Raw genomic sequence first — 24402 nt, 5'->3', positions numbered from 1 at the left:
TTTATATTTAGATCAACTGTATGATGATCTTTGTCTGTGAGCTTGATGGAACAACACCATAATGCATCCTGGAAAAAAGTAAAATTCTAATGTATCTCCACGCGTGTATCTCAAAATAGAACTATACAACTATGAACATGTTGCAGAAAAATGTCATCTGGACGAATTAACAGTGCTAGACAAACAAAGACAGGCAAACAAAAAGGATATACAATATCTCAACTGGTACAGTAAGTAACTAATGCACTTTAAAAGAAGGAGACGATACAATGAAGGAAATAAAATTGGGTTGCAAATGTCTTTAATTATTTTACTGAACAATTGGTTCAGTAAGAAATAAATCTCAAAATGGCGCTATACAATTTATGCCTATCGAGCATGAAAGATTTTCGGTCAACGAAGATGTTACCGATTGAATACTCGAACGTTATAACATCTTTTCGTTTCATTTGAATGGTTTAGGTTCATGACAATTCTTTTTTAAAATCAAAACCATATGCATGTACAAGATTTGGTACAACAATGATGTACTAATATTAAAATTTTGAAAGAATTTTTTAGTTTATTGATTTTAGATAGGATTAAAATTTTGAAAGAATTCTTTAATTGATGAAATTTAGATAAGAAAGTCAATGCATTGGACACCATTACGAAATAGATCCAAAGTTTTCATACATTTTTAAAACAAATCAGTTCAAATTTAAAAAATACACATCAATTTCACCCAATAAGTGAAGTAAATTATATCGCAGTACTCTAAGATTACAGTGATTTTGGAAAAGGCTCAGGAAAATTGTTGATTAGCAATAATGCGTTGTAAATAGGCAAATGTGTGCAGTTTTTAGTTTAGTATCCAATGAAGAAATGTCGCAGTTGACGGGTATGTCGTCGACAGAAGAAATATTGAGATTATCAAGATTTTCACTAGGTATAGTTGTAGGAGTTTATAATTGAGTTTCGCGTATGCTGTCAATAATGTTTTTTATTATAGAGCAGTACATAGTGTCTCATCCACATTCCCAAATTGTTTCCTTTTAGAGATGTTGAATCTTGGTAGTATCCACGTTGTTAATACTAAAGCATGGTTAGTTAACAATTACAAAAAAAAATGGTACAAAAAATGATGAAACAGAAATACTATTTTCCAACTCCTTTAAAGTTTTGTCTCTACTACATAGACGATTTACTTTCTATAAATAAAACAATTTTCATGATAATCTTCAAATGATATATCCCAAAGAATTTAAAACTAAATGTACTAAGGAAGCTAAAGAGTTATACATATATCGGTACCCACTTTTATCAACAGTCACCAAGGTTCATCCGAACACAAATTCGTTTGACAAAATTAGTGATTTGAACATCAAGCGTGAATTTTCTTTCTCGATTTAGTCACTTGCGTCAATTTGTCTTTTTCCAGTAACGAATTGGTCGCTGTTATCAAATGAGTTTGTTAGGAATATGGGAGCCAACCTTGATTGCAAACGACACCTGAATTATTATGCAGGAATGTAATTAATTAGATATAATTATAACATTAACGAGGAAAGGCGGAGATATGATAAAAGCCATTTTTGGCCCATGAAGTTATAAATAAAACAAACTTATTAACGCCTTTAAAAATATTGTTTATTTTGTAAATAAATGAACAGATTGATACAATATAGACACTCTATGCAGAAAGGTCAATTGTGATATCACAATGATATCATAAACATATTTAAATTGACATACTGGACTTAAGGTGGTCATTTTACACCCAAGTTGTTGACACAATAGATATGAGCTAAGGCTTTATCCCAAAATATATTTACACACAATGATAACACATCGTGTAACAAAAAGATAGGTTGGTTAAGTCTTGGCTCATTTTTAGATTTTAACAAGTTTGAAGCCCTAATGCAAATATGAAAATTGATATCTCACAGAAAAAAAATGTCTAAGGAACATATAAAAGATGTTATTTGATAAATTTATGATACTTTTTATTGTCATTATTCAAGGGTAAAAACTGGCCTTATGGCCTCTCTTTTATGTGATAAAATCTTATAATAACAAGTGTTTGACAAATACAGAACAAATTGCTCAATTACAAGTTCTACACTTTGCTTTACAAGGGTCGATAACTCAGACTATTTATTTTTATAAAGGAATGTACAGCAAATTTATCTTTTTTGTTAAGTACCGAAGAAAACAAAAGCTCGTTGGCCCATTTTATTCTTATTTTAAGAAAACATTTCATAACTTCTCATATTTAAGTTCAAAATTCTATCATGTAGTATTATTTTATTCACATTATTATACTTTTTCAATGTACAATCCTTACAAAATATGTCAAATTTGCATAACCTGTGTCATAAAAAATTGAGGATATTTCTTTACTTTTCTCGTATGGTTGAGACCTGTTATCTGTTTCCCCCATGAAGAAATATTCTCGTAATATGAAAAAAGTGATTCGATAAGTGCCTTAATTTGGTTTGCCTATATTGTAAAGTGCTACGCAATTGCGACTTTTGCATTGTCTATTCGTTAGGTCAATGACGGTTTTAGGCAACGGAGATTTGTGATTTCTTCAATAATTTATAAAAAATACTTATTATTTTACCTGAAAATATTCTTTTTGTCAAATATGATTCCATTATGAATCATGCACATAGCTTGAAAGCATCTGATGTTAACATTTGTATGGGTTCCTTGCACAATATTCTCAATACCGTGACTTATATTCTAAGTGAAATTTGCGAAATTAAAATTATTTCGCAAGGACAAAGATAACTGTTATTATTAGAGAAATAGGTTTAAAAACAAGATATAATATTCTCACTCATTACAAAAGCCTATTAACATTTCTAAAGTTTGAAAGTTATATTTTTTTTATTCTCTTAACTACAAACAATGGTTTTAAGTTGACAAAAAAGCCTAAATGTACAATAAACAATGCTTTGTAGCTAGAAGATATATTTGTCTTTAAAAATACAACTGTCGCGTAAGAGCCAAAAAGAGATGCGATATGGATACATTTATCGGTTTTCGAGAGCCAAATTGACAGCGCGTCATCCCTACAATGGCTTCCATTTTCTTGATTGAAAAAAAAGGTGGTGTAATAGGGAAATAATTTTGACAAAGTAGAATCCCGACTTATACATAAGTCGATTGTTTTGATCATGTTACTAGATTTAAGTGAACGTGGATAAAAAAAGTCCTTGCAAATCTTTTACTGACATATCAATAGCTAAGCTGGTAGAGATAACTTCATCATGAAATTTATTTTGAGGGTTTTCTTTGACCGTATTGGAAAAACAGTTAAGGCATTTAGTTGATGTAGAATGTCATTTAACGTTCTGTACGTCGGTAATGTTAAAATAAATTGCAGACAATTGTTGCACTATTTTCAGTTTGAAGAAGCGATTTAAAGCTTGGCATATTGTATAGATATTTTCATTTGTAGGCTATATGTTGGTCCCTCAATGTCATTTGTTTATTTGCGCATTGTGTTGCTATTTCTTTATCTCATCCATACACGTTATCGCCTTTTATCAATAATTATACTACGACATTGCCTTTAAAAAAAATTAAAACTGCATAAAATACATTTTTTATTTTTGTTTTTTGATTCAATTGCTAGTTTTATTATAAATTGATTTATTGTTCATTGTTATAATTTGAAAATAAAAATAACACTTTGAAAAATCTGTAAGTCCGATTTGCTTTTCTGGATTACCTACATTTGGAACGTTCAAACACAAAAATATTTGAAAGTCATAGATGTATAAATACGCGACTTATTGGAGAGATATATGACCAAAGCCTGTAAAAAATATATGACCGAACACAAAAAAACAAATCTAAACTGGATAAATTTGACTAAAGGAGTTACACCTTCGTTTCTCAATAATTTATAAAATTATTAACGGAAAAGTTTGGAAAGGTAAGCTATAGATGATATGCTCGAGTCCACCAGCAGCGGGATCGACCCATTGCTAGAATATGAAATAACATATTATAAATTTGGTGTGTTCGAAGACTTTTTCAGATTTTCAGTCATCAGGAACAGTCAAACTCAAATATTTGAAAGCCAAGGATGTTTCCCTGTCTACCTTACATTAAATTTGATATGATAAAGTTAAAAGTGTTCATATTAAAAGTAATAAAAGCTTTTAAACGTAAACAAATGCACGTCTTCATAGAAATATTTATATGTACATATGCATTGAAGTCTGATGTCTGTAATAACTCAATCCTTAATTCATATTTAATAGAAACCATCATTTAAATGCCAAATTACCAACAAAACACTTATTATTTAAATGGAAACAGAAGGACGATGGTCTATGTAATGTATGTAACGAAGAAGAAGATTATAACCACTTTTTTTATTTCTTGTCGATTTATTTTGAAAATTTTTGGAGAAGTATTCATGAGTTAATGAGAAATTCAAATTTAAATTTTAGCGTATCGTTAAAGCAATAAGTCTTTGGATATAAGATTTTTAACAAAAATTATTTTGGTCTGAATTATTTCCTAACAATTTTAGGTTTTTCTATATACAAATCATATTATGTATCAAATCAGAAATTGACAAATGTAAATGTTTATCAAATATTTGTTCAAGAATACATAAAAAAAATATAACGAAAACAGAACAATGAAATTAAATCCATTACTGAAGTCACTAAACAGAAGTATACACAACTGAATAGATAAAAACATAATGCATAAAACTTTTGTACAATTGTATTTCAAGAAATGTGTAGATACATATATATCAACAGCTGATTACTATCCTGGATAATCAGTGGAATATTACAGGATACATCAAAAAGAGCTTGGACTCTTGAAGTAACAATGTAACAAGCATATTTGGTGAATAAATATATAATGTCGTTAAAAAAAACATCATTTAAATGCATTCGTATCCAACGGAGATATGGGGTAAACATGCAGTCGTTAAAACTAGAAAAGTGTCTGCACTAAATTACCGTAAACTTATCTTTAAAATTATTTGTTTGCATTATGAAGTGTAGTTTATCTAAATTATCTAGGTTTAGTCACGAAGCTGATCCATATAAAACAATAATCCTCTACAAATTTTCTCCTGGTCTTATATCATTTTGATTCTACGTGTAATAATTCGTATACTAGAATTATTTTACTAGATTATAAAGACTTAATGAGACAGAACGAAGCAAGGATGGCCCCATTAAGCGTTTTCAATTAATACCGAACATATCAGTTGAAATGACACGAAACAGCAACCGGACTGTTGGTAGGGTTCGTGTTGCTCAGTCTATAATTTTCTATGTTTTGCTTTATAAGACTGATGTTTGTCCTTTCGTCATTTTTCGTTTTTTTGCCATGGTTTTGTCAGTCTCTTCTCGACTACTGAGGTTTGATTTCCCTTTTGGTAACTTCTGCCATATTTTTGTCAATGATAAGCTTTGCTTTGTGATTACGATGAACATTTTATTATATGTTCGAATTGGGTTCTTATATAGTTGGATAGAAACTTGTATCATTTTTAAAAAAGACCACCGGTAGCTGTATTAAACCACTCATAAAAAGGTAGATATAAAGGACGTACTACTTTAATAGTTATTTTGTATAAATAGTATAGGACAATTTACTGATTTATGTATTTCTTTATAATAGTAAAAACGTTATGTTTTTCATAATCAAAATATTGCGTAAAAATATCACTTAATTACACAAACTTACCTTTTCCATGAGTTTATTTGAAGCAGATTATCTGTTTATTTGACCTGTCGAAACAGCCTGTAGGTTTTTATTAAAATGAATTATCTAATAGATGTATCACAATATCGTTCTTTTCAAAAGCTCACTGGAATATTTTATGCTTTTCAGAAAATCTTGTTATCGAAAAGTAATTTATTATCATGTTGGTCATAAGATAACAATCTATTTAAGGCGACCTAGGATTAGTGTAAACAATATTTTATTATGAATTAAACAAATTACAATATGAATTTACATTCACTAAAATAGGATTCAGAAACAAGCAACAAGTGCTTATATAAATCTGTCTCCTTGTTAAATTGGATACAACATACAAAATTAAATCAAAACAAAATGCTCTGTTACATAATAAAAATATTGATAATGTCATTTGAGTTTGTTTATAATTAACTGAAAAAAAGAAAAAAAAACGCAACTATTAAGATGAAATGCTTACAGGTATATTGTGTGAATTATTAGTTTGTAAACCTTTCAGATTTAATAATGAATCTTTGTACCTTAAGAAATAAACAAATGCTTGCTTCGTTTGAAATCATATTTGAGCCGTTTAATAGTAATTCAATGTCCATTGGTACAGTTAATTGTAGGTTCCCAAATGACATTATCATTTTTTGTTTTGTGTCCGCATATAATAGGCAAAATAATAAAAAATGCGACCTAGGATTTCATCAGTCAGGTCTCTGATTTTAATGACATTAATATTTTAGCTACTAAAAAGCTCTAACAGTAGAGATATTGGTATCTTTAATTTGAAAAAAAGAAATTTACCAGTATAGAAATTAATTGTTGAATTAATTCCACCAACACAAAATTTAGTAAAGCAAGGCAACAGTAGTTAACCGATGTTCAAATCTCATAAATCGATTGAGAAGCCAAATCAAGGTTACAATCAAAAACTAAGAGGCTCACATGAAGGAAATGAGCGAGACCAGGTGCATCTGTAGCGTTAGCGTCTTCTGCTACGCATGCATTACTAGCGATACGAATCCACATTCAGTCAAAATGTAGCAATCGGGCAGAGAACACAACTGGTAAAAATTGCAGATAAAATATCTTAGACTGCAAACTCATGTCGCTAGTGAATTAAGACACAGACATATCGTATCGGCCAACCAATTCGTGATGGTGACAGCAAATTTTATGTAATAACATTAACGGTACTAATTTTTCGACACCAGAAGCACATTTCGACAATGTCTCTTCAGTGATGCTCGGGGTAAAAATATTTGAAAATAAAAAAAAAAATTGAAGAGCTTATAAACCAAAAAAGGACAAACGTATTGCCAAAGCCGGGCAAGGTATCAGAGCTTTGGATGAGGGAGATATATTTCTTAATTCATATATAACTTTCCCCCGCTATACACTATATAAATTATAATATTTTAAATTAAGACAGATGTCAAGCACCCCTTACACACTACATTACTTTGTTTAAACCACGTTTGTACCCGCTAGGTAACACATGTATATAACAAGGTGAAGCTTTTTTGTTCCTATCCCCATTCATTCTACATAAAAAGATGCCCTGTAGAAATATTGTAATGAGGTATATTTAGCCCTCGTTGTCTATCAGATGTGGATTCTTAAAAATTCTAAAGATAATCTCCAAATCTTTAATCACAATCTTTACAATTTTGCAGTTATATCAAAACCTTTCATTTCTACGCTTTACAATTCTAATCCTATGCTCAATTGAAACATTGATTACATCGTCTCATTAAGCAAAGCTTTTTCTACAATATATGGAAACACATTCCTTGTTTTTGGGTCATGCAAAATCTTACTTTGTGAAAGACCACTCTAATTCCCACAATAAATACATCGAATACTTAAACATCAAAATGCTGAAGTTTTTGATCGACAACATATTTGTTGAATTTTGTGGGTTGATATTTCAGCAGAAATTCGGTATTTCAATGACACAAATTGTGGACCTCTACTTGCCGATTTGTTTTTATACTCATATAAAGCTAAATGAATGCAGGGCCTTCTCAAAGACCAAATGAAAAAGCATACTGCAAAGTTCTTTAATTTCACTTTCAGATAAATTGATAATATCCGGTCACTCAATAACCCACATTTAAATGAGTGTTTACAAATAATTCATCCCTGTGAACTTAGTAGTGAAGTAACACAGATGGACGACTATAACTAAGAATCTATGACAAACGTTATGATTTTATCTTTCAAATTGCAGGCTTCCTATTTCATAGGAGTTACAAACCATCTGCTCCGTCGTATGGCGTGTGTGACGTTTTGATTGAATTTTGGCGTGTGATGAATGTATAGCAGCAGATGCTAGCCCTGTCGATGCACCCGATCTGGTTCCTTTTTTAATATATGCAATTTCCCAAATGTTTGTTTATAACATTGGTCTGTCTTTTCCTAATCGATTTACGTGACTCGCACATTGGCAAACCATTGTTGCTTAAATTTACTGATACTTTTTTGAGGAGTTTGATACAATATCATTACAAGGTAGATTAAGTAACACCCCCATCAAAATGAAATGAATAAATACATTGATATTACAGGAATCTAATTTTGAAAGGGGGTGTAACTATGAATGGTTAACAAGTGAAGAATTTTATAGATATCTGTATGAAACCTTTATGCTGACTTCTGGATGTGTTGCCTTTAAAATATTTGTGTCGTTGGGTTGCTGTTTCACTGACGTATACATTAGACAAAATTTTACGCGTACAAAATTGACTCTATCAAATAATTCAGTCAGAAAATCGCGAATTGATCCGATGTTGTTAGGTTTTGATGTCGTTGATAACGAATATTTGGTAATTCCTGCAAGCATTTCTATGTATTATAATAGATTTTGGTCGTTCCATTGTATATGCATACTATTAATTTATATAATGTGAGGGTGGACTTTCAGCAAATTGACCTAGTTGTCTTATTTCCAATGAAAGAATTAATTACTTTATTGAAACTCAGATTTACTCCTGTTCAATTTTAACTGATGTTACATAAATCATATTGTCTCTGTGATCGTCAATACAGTTTTCTATTGCTCAATATTTTTTTATGTTGCCGAAAGTATCATGTCGTTCATTTTGTTCTTTTAAAAGATCTGAAACATTACTAAACTTTCAATTGTCATAGAACTTTCACGATTTTCAATATTGCGAAATATATATAATCATTTAAGTGTTTGCAAAGAATCTGTAGCCCTTGTTTGATTAACGACATAAAGCGTTTTACACTTTGTAAAGATTGAATGTTGTCAATCCTCTGTTAACGAATTAAATTTAAGAATGGTGCAATTCAATTGGAAACTTTGTTTTCCTTCCTTGCATACATATTTTAAGATATTCTTTTGTTCATCGAAACAGTTTTAGAATTATCTATATATCTATCTACCCTGTTGATTAAACTATTGAGATTAAAGTTAAAGTTATCAACGGAAGAAATTTGAACTGGTAAAACGACTGATTGGTATTCTAGCGATCATTTAACTATATATTTTCTGAAGTATTTTTTTTAAGGAAAAGACGATAAGAACATTTGCTTAGTACATGCTGGGATGGAATGAGATTCTTTTATGCCGTCTGAGTACGCCCAGCTTCTAGCAATTTCAGAAAACACATGAAAATGGTCATGTTTAGCAAAATTCTGAACATGAGTGTTTATATATTGATGTGTTATAAAAAATTTAAATTGAAATAGTGATATATTTTGGATGAATAATGTACATATGAATTTGTAAGATATGTTTGTACAATTGTAAGTGTACACAATTACATTGTCAGGTTAAGATTCAGGGAACACGTTGCTCATCAAACGCGTGAATTACATCAAGAATCAGCGTGAAGTTAAGAATATTAGTATGGTAATGAAAATGACATGGAGCAAACGCGAAATAAGTCATCTGTTATCTGCTGGAATAACACATAATTCGCCTGGAATGTTGCTTGTAATAAGCCTAACAATTGTAGCTGAATGTCAAAATAATCATGCAGGCACAAATCAACTTGAGCCACACACACACACACACACACACACACACACACACAATGATTATGGTGGTAGCACCACCAGTCAAATGAATTTTTAAATTCGCTTTTTTCGTATATTGATTGTGTAATTTTCTGAAAACCGACCGATTTCCAATGAATTTGATAAAGTTTGAATGATAAAGGTTATCTTCACTGATGCGTAAACATATTAAACCTGTATAATTTATGAATATTCATTACTATTTTTGGTAGAGTCGATTTAGCAAATAACAGTCATGGAAAAGGTAAGAAATTATCTATACCCATAAATTATTTGTTTATTTTGTAAATTATATAGAATATAGAATGTCTATTAACACACTATACCAATATCATTTAAAAAAAAACACACATATATAACACTTTGAATATAAAGGTTATTTTTTTTAAGTGCACTGTAGGCACAGTGTATGACCAGACAATAAAAATGTAACACTTTAAATACATATATGTGTTTATTTCATTATTGTTGTCTCAAGTAAATCCTACTCATACCTGTCTTTTTCCAAAAAGTCCGAATCTACATTTCCCCGAAAGTAAGGACAAGAAACAAATATCTGGCTGAATGCAAACTGAACTGAAGACATCGCTTAGCAAGTTCGAATTAACTGGATGTCTTTTAATAGCAGTTTATTATTAAATTTATTATTTTTCGGAAAATCAAGTAAAAAATTAATTTTTACACAATCAACATACTACATACTACAAACGGTCTAATTGATTAGTTTAATACAATCGGTATATAATAATGATAACTATACATATAGCAGCCAATCAGTATTGCTTTGCTTATGGATTGTTTGCTTAAACGCATTATAATAATTAGTCCATATTAAGAGACAATTTCTTTATTCGAAATCACATTGCATTGACCAATCTTTAAGAATCACGTTCATTGATTAACATAGCAATGTCACACTATATCCATATAATTTCCATTATTAAGTATTTTAAAAAGTTTACAAATAGACTTTTTTTCTAACTCCGTGTTGTTTATTATTATCGTTTAAGGAAGTTTAAATACTATTAAGGTCACCTGGATTAAACAATTATAAAAATGGCTTCCAGGAAGAAAACGGTAATTGATTAGTTGTTTGTTTAGCGCTGTAGTTTTAAAGCGTGCAAAAGCGTAGGCAAAAATGTCTTCTCTACCAAAAGCCTAGTAACTATCAATAATTGTTTTCTTTTGCATAATTACTAATTATTTTTTAGTTTTAAATATCACAAAGTTTAAGACGCGTTGTATTATTACCCCGTATATGGTGCACGTGTGACGTTGTTAAGGAAACATGCAATTGTTTGTTATATATATATGTCAAACACCATCAAATTCATTAGATAATGCATTATTATCAATTGTATTTTGACCAAGTACTGTTTGACCAACATAGATACTACTTCAATTGTAAACAGAAAGGTACGTTTTACAGCAGTTGGTGGATATCGCTGATGTGGACTATCCATTCCCAATAGTAAGATCCGCTCAGAGGTCAATACTTCAATACTGACATGATTTATGACATACCTTTCAAAAATTGTCCGTTTATAAATTTATAAAATATGAAGAAACTAAGGTTTCAATTCCCTAAGGCAAAGTTGACCTTAAATGGATTTGGGAACTTTTTTTTATATCATTGTGGTAATAAAGCCCTTCAACTGTTTCGGTTCTTATACAAACATATCCCATTGCATGATAACGTTTATTTCATTACTTCTTTCATATATCAATTATTGATGTGATTGATTTCTGGAATGAGAAAACAGAAAATTCGAAATCAATTCGAAACGGTTTTAGTAAATAACAATGTACAGACACATTGCTGTTCAAAGTTTTACTACCGAAGAGAGTATCGCTCATTTTTTATATAGGCTCCATACGTATTCAAATTTATAATCTCAAATCCAGAATTTATCACATATTTTTTAATCAAGTCTCATCAGATATACAATCGGATGACAACAACAAATAATAATAACATTTTTGATGTTCTCTTTAAATGGCTAGGATGGTGGTTGTTAAATCTTTATGTGCATTCATCGTAAAGAAAACCATTTGTTGCACATTTATTTCTGTCTACAGTATAAATGTTTAGGGATCGGAACAAACTTTTATCAAATTTGATAGTAAATCCTAAATGTCTGAAAATTGGCGTTTTCACAATAGATGAATTGAAATGTTGTCTTCAAGAAATATGGAAATGTTTGGATGTAGGACTTTTCGCCCTTAATGTATTTCACATCAGTACCATGTTCAAAATGTCTTTTAAAATTCACAGTATCAAAGCATCATATGTGTAGTTAATATAAAACTTTTTCTTCGTATTTTTATCTAAAAAATCAAGTTCAGATTTAGTTACGTCACAGACAGAGATGCACAACATAAGGGAAATCAAACAAGTTCTGCATATTTTTCACCAAAAGACACTTGAAGACCTTTTTTTTGGTCAACTGCAAGTTTTTTTGACATGTTATGTAATTCTGGGTTGCTTATTATTGGTGAATAGCCCGCATCCCCTTTTTTCATGTTAAAGGATACAAATGCGGTAGAGATGTAATGCACGAAGTCATTCTAATTAATGGACTCTAGAGTCACTTCTACTTTCTCAAATCATAAGGTAAAGTGATATTTCATGCAGTTAATTTTTGTTTAGTTTAGTAATTTTGCAATATATCAACTTCATTCGGGCATAGAGTATACATTTCCTAATACATACGATATCCAAGAGTTTGCAGCTGCTATTCAGACTTTGTAAAACGTCATCGGTGTCAGAGCAATAACTTAATGCGCCAAAGTTCGTCAAAAGACGTCTCATCCTTTTTCTCAAAAAGTTCATCGGAAAGTACCATGGCCTAATAGATAAATATGCAGTGTCTACTTCACAAATAATACAAGATCACCTTGAGTTATAGATTCTAGGTGGTGAAATGTATCAAAGGGTTTTTACGCTGCTTTTCTATTTTGTTTATTTTTGTATTTATATTTACATAATTTTTACCTTATCGAGAACGTGTATACTATAAACGGTATGTACTATCAACGACAAAAACATATTTTTGTTGACGTCATTGTCATTTTTTTTTGTCGGCGTCTTTGTTAGATTGATTTGTATGTTAGTTTGATTTTTTGTTAAGTCAGTGGTGTTGTATGTCTGTGATGTATGTTTACACATCTTTGACTGCTGGATCCCAATTATTGTCACATTAATTACATTAACCTATTATGTCTGTTTGGGTTGCTCACCAAATTTTGTCAATAAAACGGAACTATAAACAACTGTCATACAGGTGGAAGTTAAGCTAACTATAAAACCAGATTTAACCCCCCATTTTCTTCGGAAAATGCCTGTTACAACTCAGGACTATGGCAGTTGTTTTTCACTTGTTCTGTTGATTGACAGCGTTTGATGTTTTCAGTTTTTATGGACTTCCCCTTTTTGAATTTGCCTTGAAGTTCTGTATTTTTGTTATCCCTTTTTGACTGAGTAGATTGATGTAAATAGAAATATTCTTCTCTTTTTAGAAAACAAAGAGGACTTGGTCTTGCATAATAAAAGAAGCCAACAATTTTAATTTGGTCCTCAACGTTTCTCATTCAAAAAATCTTGTTTTCGATATCATTTACCTATTAATTTATGATTCTGCGGGAGCCTTATTTACAAACGTATTTGCTAAGACATTACAGTCAGGATTTACGATACCAATTGCAGATGTGCTTAGACAATCGGAATACAAGATTCAGTTATACGGATTGAGAAATATCACTGTTGGTAGACACCAGTATGATAACGTTGTATGCTACGGTGAAAGTGAATTTAAAGGTGAAGTAATAGTGATTAAAATATAAAAAGAACGAGTAAAGCATCATTCCTGCGGAAAAAAACCAACACAAATAAATACGAAAAACCCACACACACAAATCTGTTCAAAACCCAATTGATAACTAATACATAAGTAATGTTTTTCCTACACCAAAGTATAAATCGGTAGACCTTCAACGGATTAAGCATAAAGATGTCATAAGCAGGCTTCAAAAACCATGATATTGTATATAGTAATGAAGGTAAGTAGACTGATGAATTTGTCTAAAGCTGGTAGTTAATGTGAGCCGGAGAGAAAACACTCATCAGTCTATAAGGGATAGAACCAATAGTAGATGCCCGGTCCGAAAGAGCATATAACAAAGTCGTACATATTTTACACAAAATAGTTCCTGCGCATAACTGTTACTTTGTAAATAAATAAAATATTTGGGTAATGTTGGTACCAAAATGAAAGCTCAAGGGCTTGAGATTATTGTAGAACCCTTGTTGGAAGTTTCCTTTGAATAAAAATAAATATAATGGAATTTAGATAGGAGGGCATATTTTATCTGTTGCTCAAAACAGAAGTACTTGTATTTGTACTTCTAAACTTCCGGCATTGCGATCTTATATGCATTTAAAGGTATGTTGAATTTATTAGCACAAGCTAGGATAAAGTATAAGTATGAGTTGTAATGACTGTCACTTTATTTAAACTTAAGAAAAAATAGTTATGAATGCTAGAAATTGACAAACTTAACATAGAAAGCAATTGGGTTATACATTGGCGGTTTTATTCCATAAATGTAAATAATTGTCAGTACTGATAAAGATCAATTCAATTCAAAGATCTACAATTGATATTATATTTATTCGTGATCATTTTTCTATTACAGTAGCAGCTGTTGAAAAACGAAAAGACCTCATAGTTGTCTTGGATGCCGAGCGAGATGCAAAGCTACCAGGTGAATTAAATTCTCAGGTAATAAAACATTTTACTTGTAATAGTGGAAAGACAAATCAAGAAAAAGTCGCTTATTGTAAGAGTTTAATGGACCGACATACCTCACGGCTGAAAATCTACATGATGATAGAGTAAACATTATACTTTCATTTTAGCCTTGTCGTAGAATTTTCCGACGGTGCAGTTTTTTGTGATTTTCCAATTTTTTTTATTTTTCATTATCAAACACGGGAACGCTTATAATTAATTCCTGAATGAAGATATCAGCAAATATTTGCTATGAAATGAAAGAGTAATATATCAGCTTTCATTTAATATCAAAATCAAATACCATACGAAAATACACATATAGTAGATTTGAAGAATTTCAATTGCCTGTGACATTTTTTTCAATCTTACCGTCTGTCGAAGTATATTAAATTTCTTACATACATCACCCGTTGTTGATTTTGACAAAAAATAGTGGAAAACCCAATACTTAAGAAGTTTTTATGTATCAAAGTTTGATAGAACATACAAATCAACTTTTAAAAGCATTTTTATAATACTCATCCTATAGCAGTTTTACTATTCAATATTCACATCAATAAGTCATGTTGCGCTCCCTTTACCTATTTTCCTCTGACTTATGAATTGCTGTGTTTTTCACAATGAATTAAATATACATATTCTTAATTTTTGTAAATAAGAATATAGATTTGTATCAATGTTTGTGTCTCGATGTTTGAATAAGTACAGATGTAAAGGTTTAATAACTTTTGAGGTGTTTTATCCTTGTTGAGTACTAGTAGACTAATTAATTTTAAACCACATTGGAACACATCCGAATTAATCCGGAAAATAATGGGCAGTGCTAATTCTATTAGATAAGAACAAGTAAAGTAGCTAAGGTCGTGTTATAAAGCCTATACATGTACAAGAAGAATACATTTTGATATATTTGGATTAGGGAAAAACCAATGCTCAACAGCGTGTGATGATGAATCAACTTTCGTTCAAACACACGTTCCATAGCATTACCGTTAGAATGGTCCAAATGTTTATTCTTCAGACAAAAGTCATACAACGAGATAAACAATTAAGGCATGTCGAGTCATTTGAGCTTGCAAATTATGTTTTAAATGACGTACATTACCAGGCAGACTATCCAATGTTAAGTTTACTCTCCATAGATTTCTCCAAGGACAAGGCGCTGCATCATTCAGCATGCATTGTAAATACTGGCTGAAATGAAAAAAATAACTTGCTTCTGGTGCTTCAAATCAGTCGGAGCATGAAGTTGCTTTCCACAAACTAACAAAAAGACCCAAGTCAGGAGCCTGTTGTTCAGTGGTTGCCGTTGGTTCATGTCTGTCATATTTGTTTTTCGTCAATTGTTTTGTTGTAGATTAGGCCGTTAGTTTTCTCAATTGAATTGTTTCATATTTTTCATGCCGGGGCCTTTTATAGCCGACTATACGGTATAGGTTTTTCTCATTGTTGAAGGCCGTACGGTTGCCTATAATTGCTTACATCGACTTTATTTGAACTTTGGTGGATAGTTGTCTCATTGGCAATCATACCTCATCTCCTTATTTTCATATTATAATGATGATAAAATTGAGAATGGAAATGGGGAATGTGTCAAAGAGACAACAACCCGACCACAGAACAGACAACAGCAGAAGGCCACCAACAGGTCTTCAATGCAGCGAGAAATTCCCGCACCCGGAGGCGTCCTTCAGCTGGCCCCTAAACAAATATATATACTAATTCAGTGATAATGAACGCCATACTAAACTCCAAATTGTACACAAGAAACTAAAATTAAAAATAATACAAGACTAACAAAGGCTAGAGGCTCCTGACTTGGGACAGGCGCAAAAATGCGGCGGGGTTAAACATGTTTATGAGATCTCAACCCTCCCCCTATACCTCTAGCCAATGTAGAAAAGTAAACGCATAACAATACGCACATTAAAATTCAGTTCAAGAGAAGTCCGAGTCTGATGTCAGAAGATGTAACCAAAGAAAATAAACAAAATGACAATAATACATAAATAACAACAGACTACTAGCAGTTAACTGACATGCCAGCTCCAGACATCTGTTTGTGAAAAATAAGCATTTTCGTTGTCGTATAATTTGCTAGATACATATTTTTCCTTTCTTCCAGACCCTTCATGATTCGGAAAAAATTGTGAAAAGCAGTTTACGATCGTTCGAATTTTCAAATTATTACAATCCATTTCCGTCAATATTTAGTATTCCAACAGCTTTACAATTTATTCCTAACTCTCTGATAAATATTTTTGCCTAGTTAGTAGATGACAATTATTTTCATGGATAATGATTACAATGCACTCTCATGTGGTACTGTACGGAAATGTATACCTTTAGCTGAGTGTGTGATATCCCTGCATTAAAAACCAGTACACCCCTGATCAGAGATGGTATGGATATTGTACAAAGTATTTATGTAAAAAGGTACAACAGTTTTTGAGATTTGGTCAAGGACGCAATTAAAACTCCAATAGCTTGTTTTGAAAACTTGGGGTGTGTCGTGGACGTGTTTGATCGATATGATGTGGAACATTCTACAAAATCAGCAGAAAGAATAAGGAGGTCTATTTCAAATGGTGGTAGATCTAATGTTTTTTAAATTAGTAAAGGCAGATTAATTAGAAATTGTAAGAAATTTCTTTGAGCACCCGAAAATATACAGGGGTTGATAAGATTTGTAGGTGACTACAATGATTTTGATTTGGAAGACCATGACGAAATATTACTAGCGGAATCTTTTTTAAATTCTATAGACTGTGAAAAAATTTTGTGCCGGATCTGTAAGTGACTGAAGAGGCAGATGTAAGAATAATTCTGCCGTCTCTGTTTGCTTATGAACAGATGGTAAAAAAGGTAAAAGTTATTCCAGGGGTCGCATTATATCAAAATCATCAGACACTTATGTTTTTTTTCTAATTATATATATATATATATATATATATATATATATATATATATATATATAATAAGATATTTTCCTCAGATGTCACACATGATGAATTGTGGTTTCAGACTGGAAGCGTTTCTTCAACCAAAGACGCAAGACGGTTTTTACCTGTTCACGACATCTGCACCTTTTTTATTTATTGGAACACTGATGTCTGGAACACTACCAGCTGCTCACACTATTACAGGACGCGACATGTCTTCATTAATCGGAACTGGCAAAAAGACAATTATAAGGCGTCGAAACAAAACCCATGCATGTATCAAAGTTTGTCAATCTAGCTGGTTCTAAAATTGACACATCTGTTGCAGTGAAAAGTCAATTCATCGCGGATCTATATGACCCCAGAAGCAATGTTCAATCAGTACATGGTGATCTGAATAAATTCAAGAGTGAACTCGGCGCTTTCTAAGAATGCTTACTTAGTGAGGCTACCTCCTTCAGATGCATCATTCAGACAGCACATTCTTCGAGTTTCACTCTAAGTGTACGTCTGGATGAATGCTTATACCGCCAAACCACCACTTAGGTCACCTTTAGAATATGGATATTGGGAATAGCTCCATAGTTTCAGTATACTAGTATTTTGAATCCAATGTCCTCTGACTTCTTACAGGATCTTGTTTGTACATGTAAAGGCAAAACTATTTGTAGCTAATCTTGCGTATGCTACCGAACAGGATTTGTCGTGCACCAGCATTTGTTGTTGTCAGGGCAGTGGTGATTGTAGGAACCAGCTTACTCATCAAATTGATTGAGCAGATTAATGCCCAATATTTCATGTTTTCTGATGTTAGCGGCCTCCGAATTGATGTGGCTGGGGATATCTCTCTCTCTCTCTCTCTCTCTGTCTCTCTCTCTGTCTCTCTCTCTCTCTCTCTCTCTCTCTCTCTCAAAAACAAAACAAACCAAACAAACAAACCTGTCAGTGGTCTTGGACCTTGACGCGGTTGGTGCGCTTTCTAACTAACTGGAGATATTTTTGTATCGAATATTTGTATCGGAAGTATTACATACCATGACATCCGTTTATTTTTTGTTGTTGTTTTCTTGGTATTCCGTTTCCTCTTCAAACGGATGTGCATATTGATGTCGTGTTAGTGTAATGTATACCTAAACAGATTCCTTTGTAGCGTAATATCTCCGTGAATCGTGTTTGTTTGAAACTCACATATTTATCGGGCTTTCAAATCGGTTTTAGTCATGTCTGCTATATATTTCATTGTTTGTCTTGTTTTATAAAAAAGGGGACACAAGTTCTCAATATGCTATTGTTCATGTACTTATTGGCCTATTAACATAAAAAAAAACCTTCATATACTATCGTGTTCATGCTGACATTTATGCATCAAGACTATTTTTTATAGTTCCAACATTCTTTTGGGTTTAAATAATCAATAATGAATTTCATCATTTTTTCATTAAAACATTGACCGGGTGTTAACTTTACAGTACTTATTTCTTAAATGTTGGAAGCGCGGGGGTTTACATCACTTATCTCTGGCAATCAGGCATAAATATGAATATGATTCCATAGAAAAATCTTCTCGGTTATCATGAGGGACTACCGAGAAATTGTCCAAAATGTCCAAAAATTGAGATTTTTTAAAATCCCCCCTTTTGACCTTTGACCACAGTTTTCAAAAATCTGCATCACTTTGGCACCCTACGACATGCCTTAATCAAAGGGTATTATATTTATCTTCAAAATAAGACCAAAATAAGTGAGATATTTCGGTCCATTAAATTTTAAAATCTACCAAACTTGTCACCGTACTATGATTGAAGTAATAATATCTTCCGAAGAAATGAGGGGTATAAGATAGAAACTCTTTTTTGGAAAATTCAAGCATTCATAACTATTTTGTCTTTAGTTTTATAAAAGTGACAGTCATTACATGTCATAATTATATTTTATCATAGCTTGTGCTGATAAATTCATCATACCTTTAATTGCATATAAGATCGCAGTGCCGGAAGTTTGGTAGTACAAATACAGGTACTTGGACTTCGGTATTTTTGTTATTTTACTTTTTTCGACAAAAGAAATGATTACAGCTTCCCAGTTTTGAACTTCCCATTTCCCATTCCAGCACCACCTGCATATGGAGTATATATTTCCCAGTCAGTACGATATTCCAGAGCTTTCATTTCCTATCATGATTTCTTTGATAGATTGTTGCTGCTCTAAAGGAAGCTATCAAACAACGAGTGCCAAGTATTTAAGTTGAAATCATGACTTTGAAAATTTACAGATGGCATCAAGAGTTATTTACCGTCATGGAATATCTGTTTCACAGATGACGATGGACATGCTCCAATTGTTGGCACTACACTCCCGTCCTCTTTCCCTCGAATGTGACCTACCAGGATCTGCTTACCCGTACGGAGCACATGAAATCCCCCCTCCCCTACGGTTTTTGATGGAGTTGGTGTTGCTCAGTCGTTAGTTTCTTTGTTGTGTTTTGTATACTTTTATTTGTCTTTTGATCGTTTTTCGTTTATTGCCATGGCGTTTTCAGTTTGTTTTCGACGTATGAGTTTGAAATGTCCCTTTGGTGTCTTTAGCCTTTCATTTTCGCTCTGATTGTTTGCCAAAAATATGAATCTCCTTTCCATGTAATCAGGTTTTGATTGTTTCCTTAATATGTTTTCTGATTTTAACATCGGTTAACTGCTGTTGCCTAAGTTCATGTCTATTAGATATATGATATATAGATATGAATTTGACAATACTTTGGTATCTACCGCTTCTCTTATAATTTTCGACGCATTTTTAGATATCATTTTCACACTATTCCTGTGAAATATATGGATGTATGCGGTATGTTACCTAGCAATACATTTATATTCATTTTCCCGTTTACCTTTTTTTTTTTTGGTGTTATGTATGTTCCTCTATTTTCAGTTAACCACGAGAGAAAGGTGTTCAATCTTGGACAAAACATTTTACAATTTATCAAGGATAGTATAGACATAAATTGAACCTTTTTGGATGGTTTTACAAATTAAATTATTAATAAATAATAAGATTAATTTGTTGATCAGTGAATATGGAAGTCTACCATTATAATATAACGGACAAATAAATAAAACAGTGTATTTTTCTTTTGGGGGTTTAACATTTTGAACGAGCTTATCGGTGTTAATTTGATTAAGTTGTGCAAATAGGAAAATAAAATAGTTTTATCAAAATATATTTACTTACTGAATATCATTATTTTTTTAATTCATTTAGGGGACATTACCTACTCTGATTCATCGTCATCTGCCAGATAAATATGCCATAGAAACGGAATGTGTGTACATCGAACCAGTAGTGTTTCTGGTCTTCATTAAACATGGTAATACAATATCTATTTTCAACTCATACAAAAGGCACTTAGAATATGAAATCCCGATCGATCTCCCGTCAGCAATCGTGGTAAAATGCAGAGTTTTAGCAACATGCCGGAAATCAATTGAAGAAAGAAAGTATTTTACTTCAAGAACCACTGCACACAGCAAAATAATTGACTTCAAAACATGTAAGGATAGTAACATTTTTAAATGTACATTTTAAGAATGCTATATAATATGTATTTCTATCTACCTCCAACTGCAATTCCTTTGTTCATCGTAACTCATCGTTTGCATACAAAAATCTATGGTTGATGATACTTTGTTTTGAAAAGTAACTGATCAACAGACCACTGATTAAAAAGATTTAAAAAAGAGACAGAAAATACCAAAGGGGACATTCAAAACTAATTCGTCGAACAGAAACTTACAAAAGACGACGCATAGACCAACCAGTCCACAATACACTAAATAGAAAGCTAAAGACGGAGCAACACTTACCCCACCATAAATGTGGGGTGATCTCATGTGCTTTTGGAGGGTAAGCAACTCCTGTTCACTAGTTGCACCGGTCATGTTGTTCATGCATGGTTAGAACAAATTCGGTGATAAGTCTAATTCGGTGATGTCACACTCAAAGAAAAGAGGACGGGATTGTGGTTACAACAATTGGAACATATCCGTGGTCATCTGTTACATATACATATCCAGTAGAGTCAACCAAGTTGTAATGGCGTCGTTAAAACATAAAGGATGACTTGGAACGCTTCGTTCAATAGTTTCCTTGTAATCAGCAACCCTCTATATTCCATACTTGAAGGAAATCAAAAAAGGAAACTAAAGTTCTGAAAAATTGTATTAACTGGGCGATATATATTCCATATGCAGGCTCTGCTAGAATATTGCTGTATTGAAATGCTTAATATTGCTACTAAGAAATGGAAAGTTCTCAGTTTAGAATCTGAAAACATCCCATTTGTCGAATTATTTTGTTCTCAACCGACCCTCCTTGTCAATTTCTAGATGTAAGTCAATATATTTGGCAGACCTAACTGTGTCCGTGGTATCCTTGATTTCAATTCCGATTGGATGAATGGTTCAACATAGTCACCATACTTTAAATCATTTAGTGAGAGGATATCATCTACTAGAATATAGCGGAATGTTTAGTTTAAGGATAATGATAGCTTCTTTTCATTATCGCTGTGAAGGTCATGTATGCAGTCAGCCTCAAATAGATACAGGAACAAGTCGGCAAAAAGGGAGCAATGATGGTTCCCATGGTAATGCCGATTATTTGTTGAAATACACGTTTTCCAAACGTAACACATACTCTGTCAATAAAAATAAATCAAGTATGATATGTTGATGATGTCAGTTTCACAGAATGTTTTGTTTGAATCAGAGAGTGGTTTTTTTTTAAAGTTTATTTGGATATTTATAGTATCCACATTTGATTCATATTGCATCTAGAGTAGGTATTTCAAATAACTATATGAAGATTTGTGTTGATTGCTGATAAAATTGATGTTAATAGTTTCGAATGAGGTTTTGTGGAGTACTTGGTACACAACCAATTTGCTAGTCTGATAACTTCTTATTATCAAACAAGCAACAATCAATCCTTTTTATTCGATAAGACACTAATAACTATTCACATTTAACGTTCAGAAATAGTTTGCGAAAACCAATAGTTATGGGAAATGTACAATTGTGAATTTGTGAGGTCTTGTTAATTGAAGTTATGCTTACAAGTGATTTTATCACAGTCTTGCTGAAGTAACGTTTTGGTTAAAAGTATACATGTATTAAAAAATATGTGTAGACATGGTATTTCTAATTTTATTTGCAGAATGTTACATACATTCACGATGAAACGCGCGTCTGGTGTTCACAATATAAGCCTGGTATCTCTGATGATTTTATTTATACCACTAATAAGGCATTGTTAAAGCATAATCTTTAAGATGAAAATTGTTATTAACAATTTAAGAAGACCATATATACTAATGTTATCAATTTGGAGGTTGCGTAGAAAAGGGACATCGAAATATAAAAATAATTAGTTATTCTTTGAAAATACATATTTATACCTTATGATGCACTGTATCGTATTTGACTATCTAAATAACTTGTTTTTAAATTTTTTTAGTGTTTACCAAAGTAGATGTTGATATGCTGTATCAGTTGGCCTTATCATTTGGAACACGAAATGGAAACTCAGGTTTACGTCCGATTCGTTATTTCTACAGAAATAAAACAGAAGAATATTTTATGATTATTAGACTTCACACTAATGGAGAAATGCGACCATATCTAAAGAATCATGGAGCTGAACAGGGATCAGTGTTAAACGGAAGAGTGAAAGGCTTATTTTTCAGTACTTTAGTTGACAAAACTACGAACAGACCACAACCATTTTCACATTACGGACCTGTGCGATTGTACGTGGAAGCTCAGTTAATGTGTAACCCAAAATGTAATCTTTATTTCTCTGATTTTTATTGTCATAACGTAAAGCATCACCTGACAGTGGTATTGATGCCTAAATCATCTCCTTGCAATGAGCTATGCCGGCAATACCTTCTTCAGTTAGACATATACAATAATCCATATCTTCGTGTATTTCGCTTTCCGAATGGATCATCTTGTGTTTTAGCAAACATGGATATAATTGTAGAAATATTTTACACAGAAATTGTAAACGTTTCACACATTTTAGAATCTGGTCGCGGTTACATGGTGAGAACGCCAACAATTGGACGTGGTTTTGCTCCATCTTCTGGCATTCCGAAGAAATCAACGTGCAAAATATGCAATATTAACCGCATATCTCCTAGTGAAAAGAACGAAAGACAAAATATTTGAAAATATGTCTTATGATTAAACATAAAACAAAAATAATTAATGCTAATAAATATACAATAATTTGTATTTAGTCTATATGATATCAAAAATATATCATATTTGGTATTTTATAACCTATTTGTTCTTTTATAAATAGTTTCTCTTAAATTCAGTCCTATCTTTTTAAAGTCTGTCAAACTTGATACAGAACAGTTTATCCCGCAAAATTATAGCATTATCTTCATTCCAGACAAACTTCGTATAAATGGTTTAAAGGGCGCGTCCTAAGTAAAACTTCGAGAAGCCGACGAACCCTTTATTAAAGAAGCGCAGGCTAATTTATTGCAAAGAGGAAAAAGAAAAAGTGAAATCATGTTCCAAAATATTACATCTCAAACTAAAGATTTAACAAAGTAATCCCTAAAAAACTCATCAAAGATATGAGGCTTATAACAGTCAGTAGGGTAAAATCAAATACGAAATTGTAAAGCTTTACATAACGAAAATCCTAAATGGTTGTAACAAATATGGCTAAGGTAATCTAGACATATGGGTAAATAATTTCGAATAATTCAACATTTTATATAGCAAATTTACAGAAAATGAACATAGTCTTAGATACATGATTTTGTTACTAGTTGTTATTGGCTTTGAACTAGCTGTCAGTAACTGCGAGTACGCTCAGATATGTACTTAGTG

General features: G+C 31.9%; 1 protein-coding gene across 3 annotated transcripts; it reads left to right on the top strand.

Moving 5' to 3' along the window:
- The first annotated feature begins 98 nt into the window (after positions 1–98).
- Positions 99–23790, top strand: LOC127725721 (phytanoyl-CoA hydroxylase interacting protein-like). Of its 3 annotated transcripts, none has more exons than XM_052232905.1 (6): positions 99–230; positions 9978–10009; positions 13472–13582; positions 14461–14546; positions 20756–21044; positions 23009–23790. In XM_052232905.1, the coding sequence occupies exons 1-6, from the start codon at positions 151–153 to the stop codon at positions 23722–23724; spliced, it is 1314 nt and encodes a 437-aa protein (XP_052088865.1). In that variant the 5' UTR covers positions 99–150; the 3' UTR covers positions 23725–23790. The 3 variants fall into 3 exon arrangements, with proteins under 3 accessions (XP_052088865.1, XP_052088864.1, XP_052088863.1); XM_052232904.1 differs by having other exon boundaries at positions 171–230; positions 13285–13582; XM_052232903.1 differs by lacking the exons at positions 99–230; positions 9978–10009 and adding an exon at positions 10193–10842 and having other exon boundaries at positions 13285–13582.
- The last annotated feature ends 612 nt before the right edge of the window (positions 23791–24402 follow it).

This window comes from Mytilus californianus, unplaced genomic scaffold (assembly GCF_021869535.1).
Source record: "Mytilus californianus isolate M0D057914Y unplaced genomic scaffold, xbMytCali1.0.p SCAF_15, whole genome shotgun sequence".
NCBI lineage: Eukaryota > Metazoa > Mollusca > Bivalvia > Mytilida > Mytilidae > Mytilus > Mytilus californianus.
The sequence above is the reverse complement of the archived record's forward strand: the minus strand, read 5'-3'. Positions and strand labels throughout refer to the sequence as shown.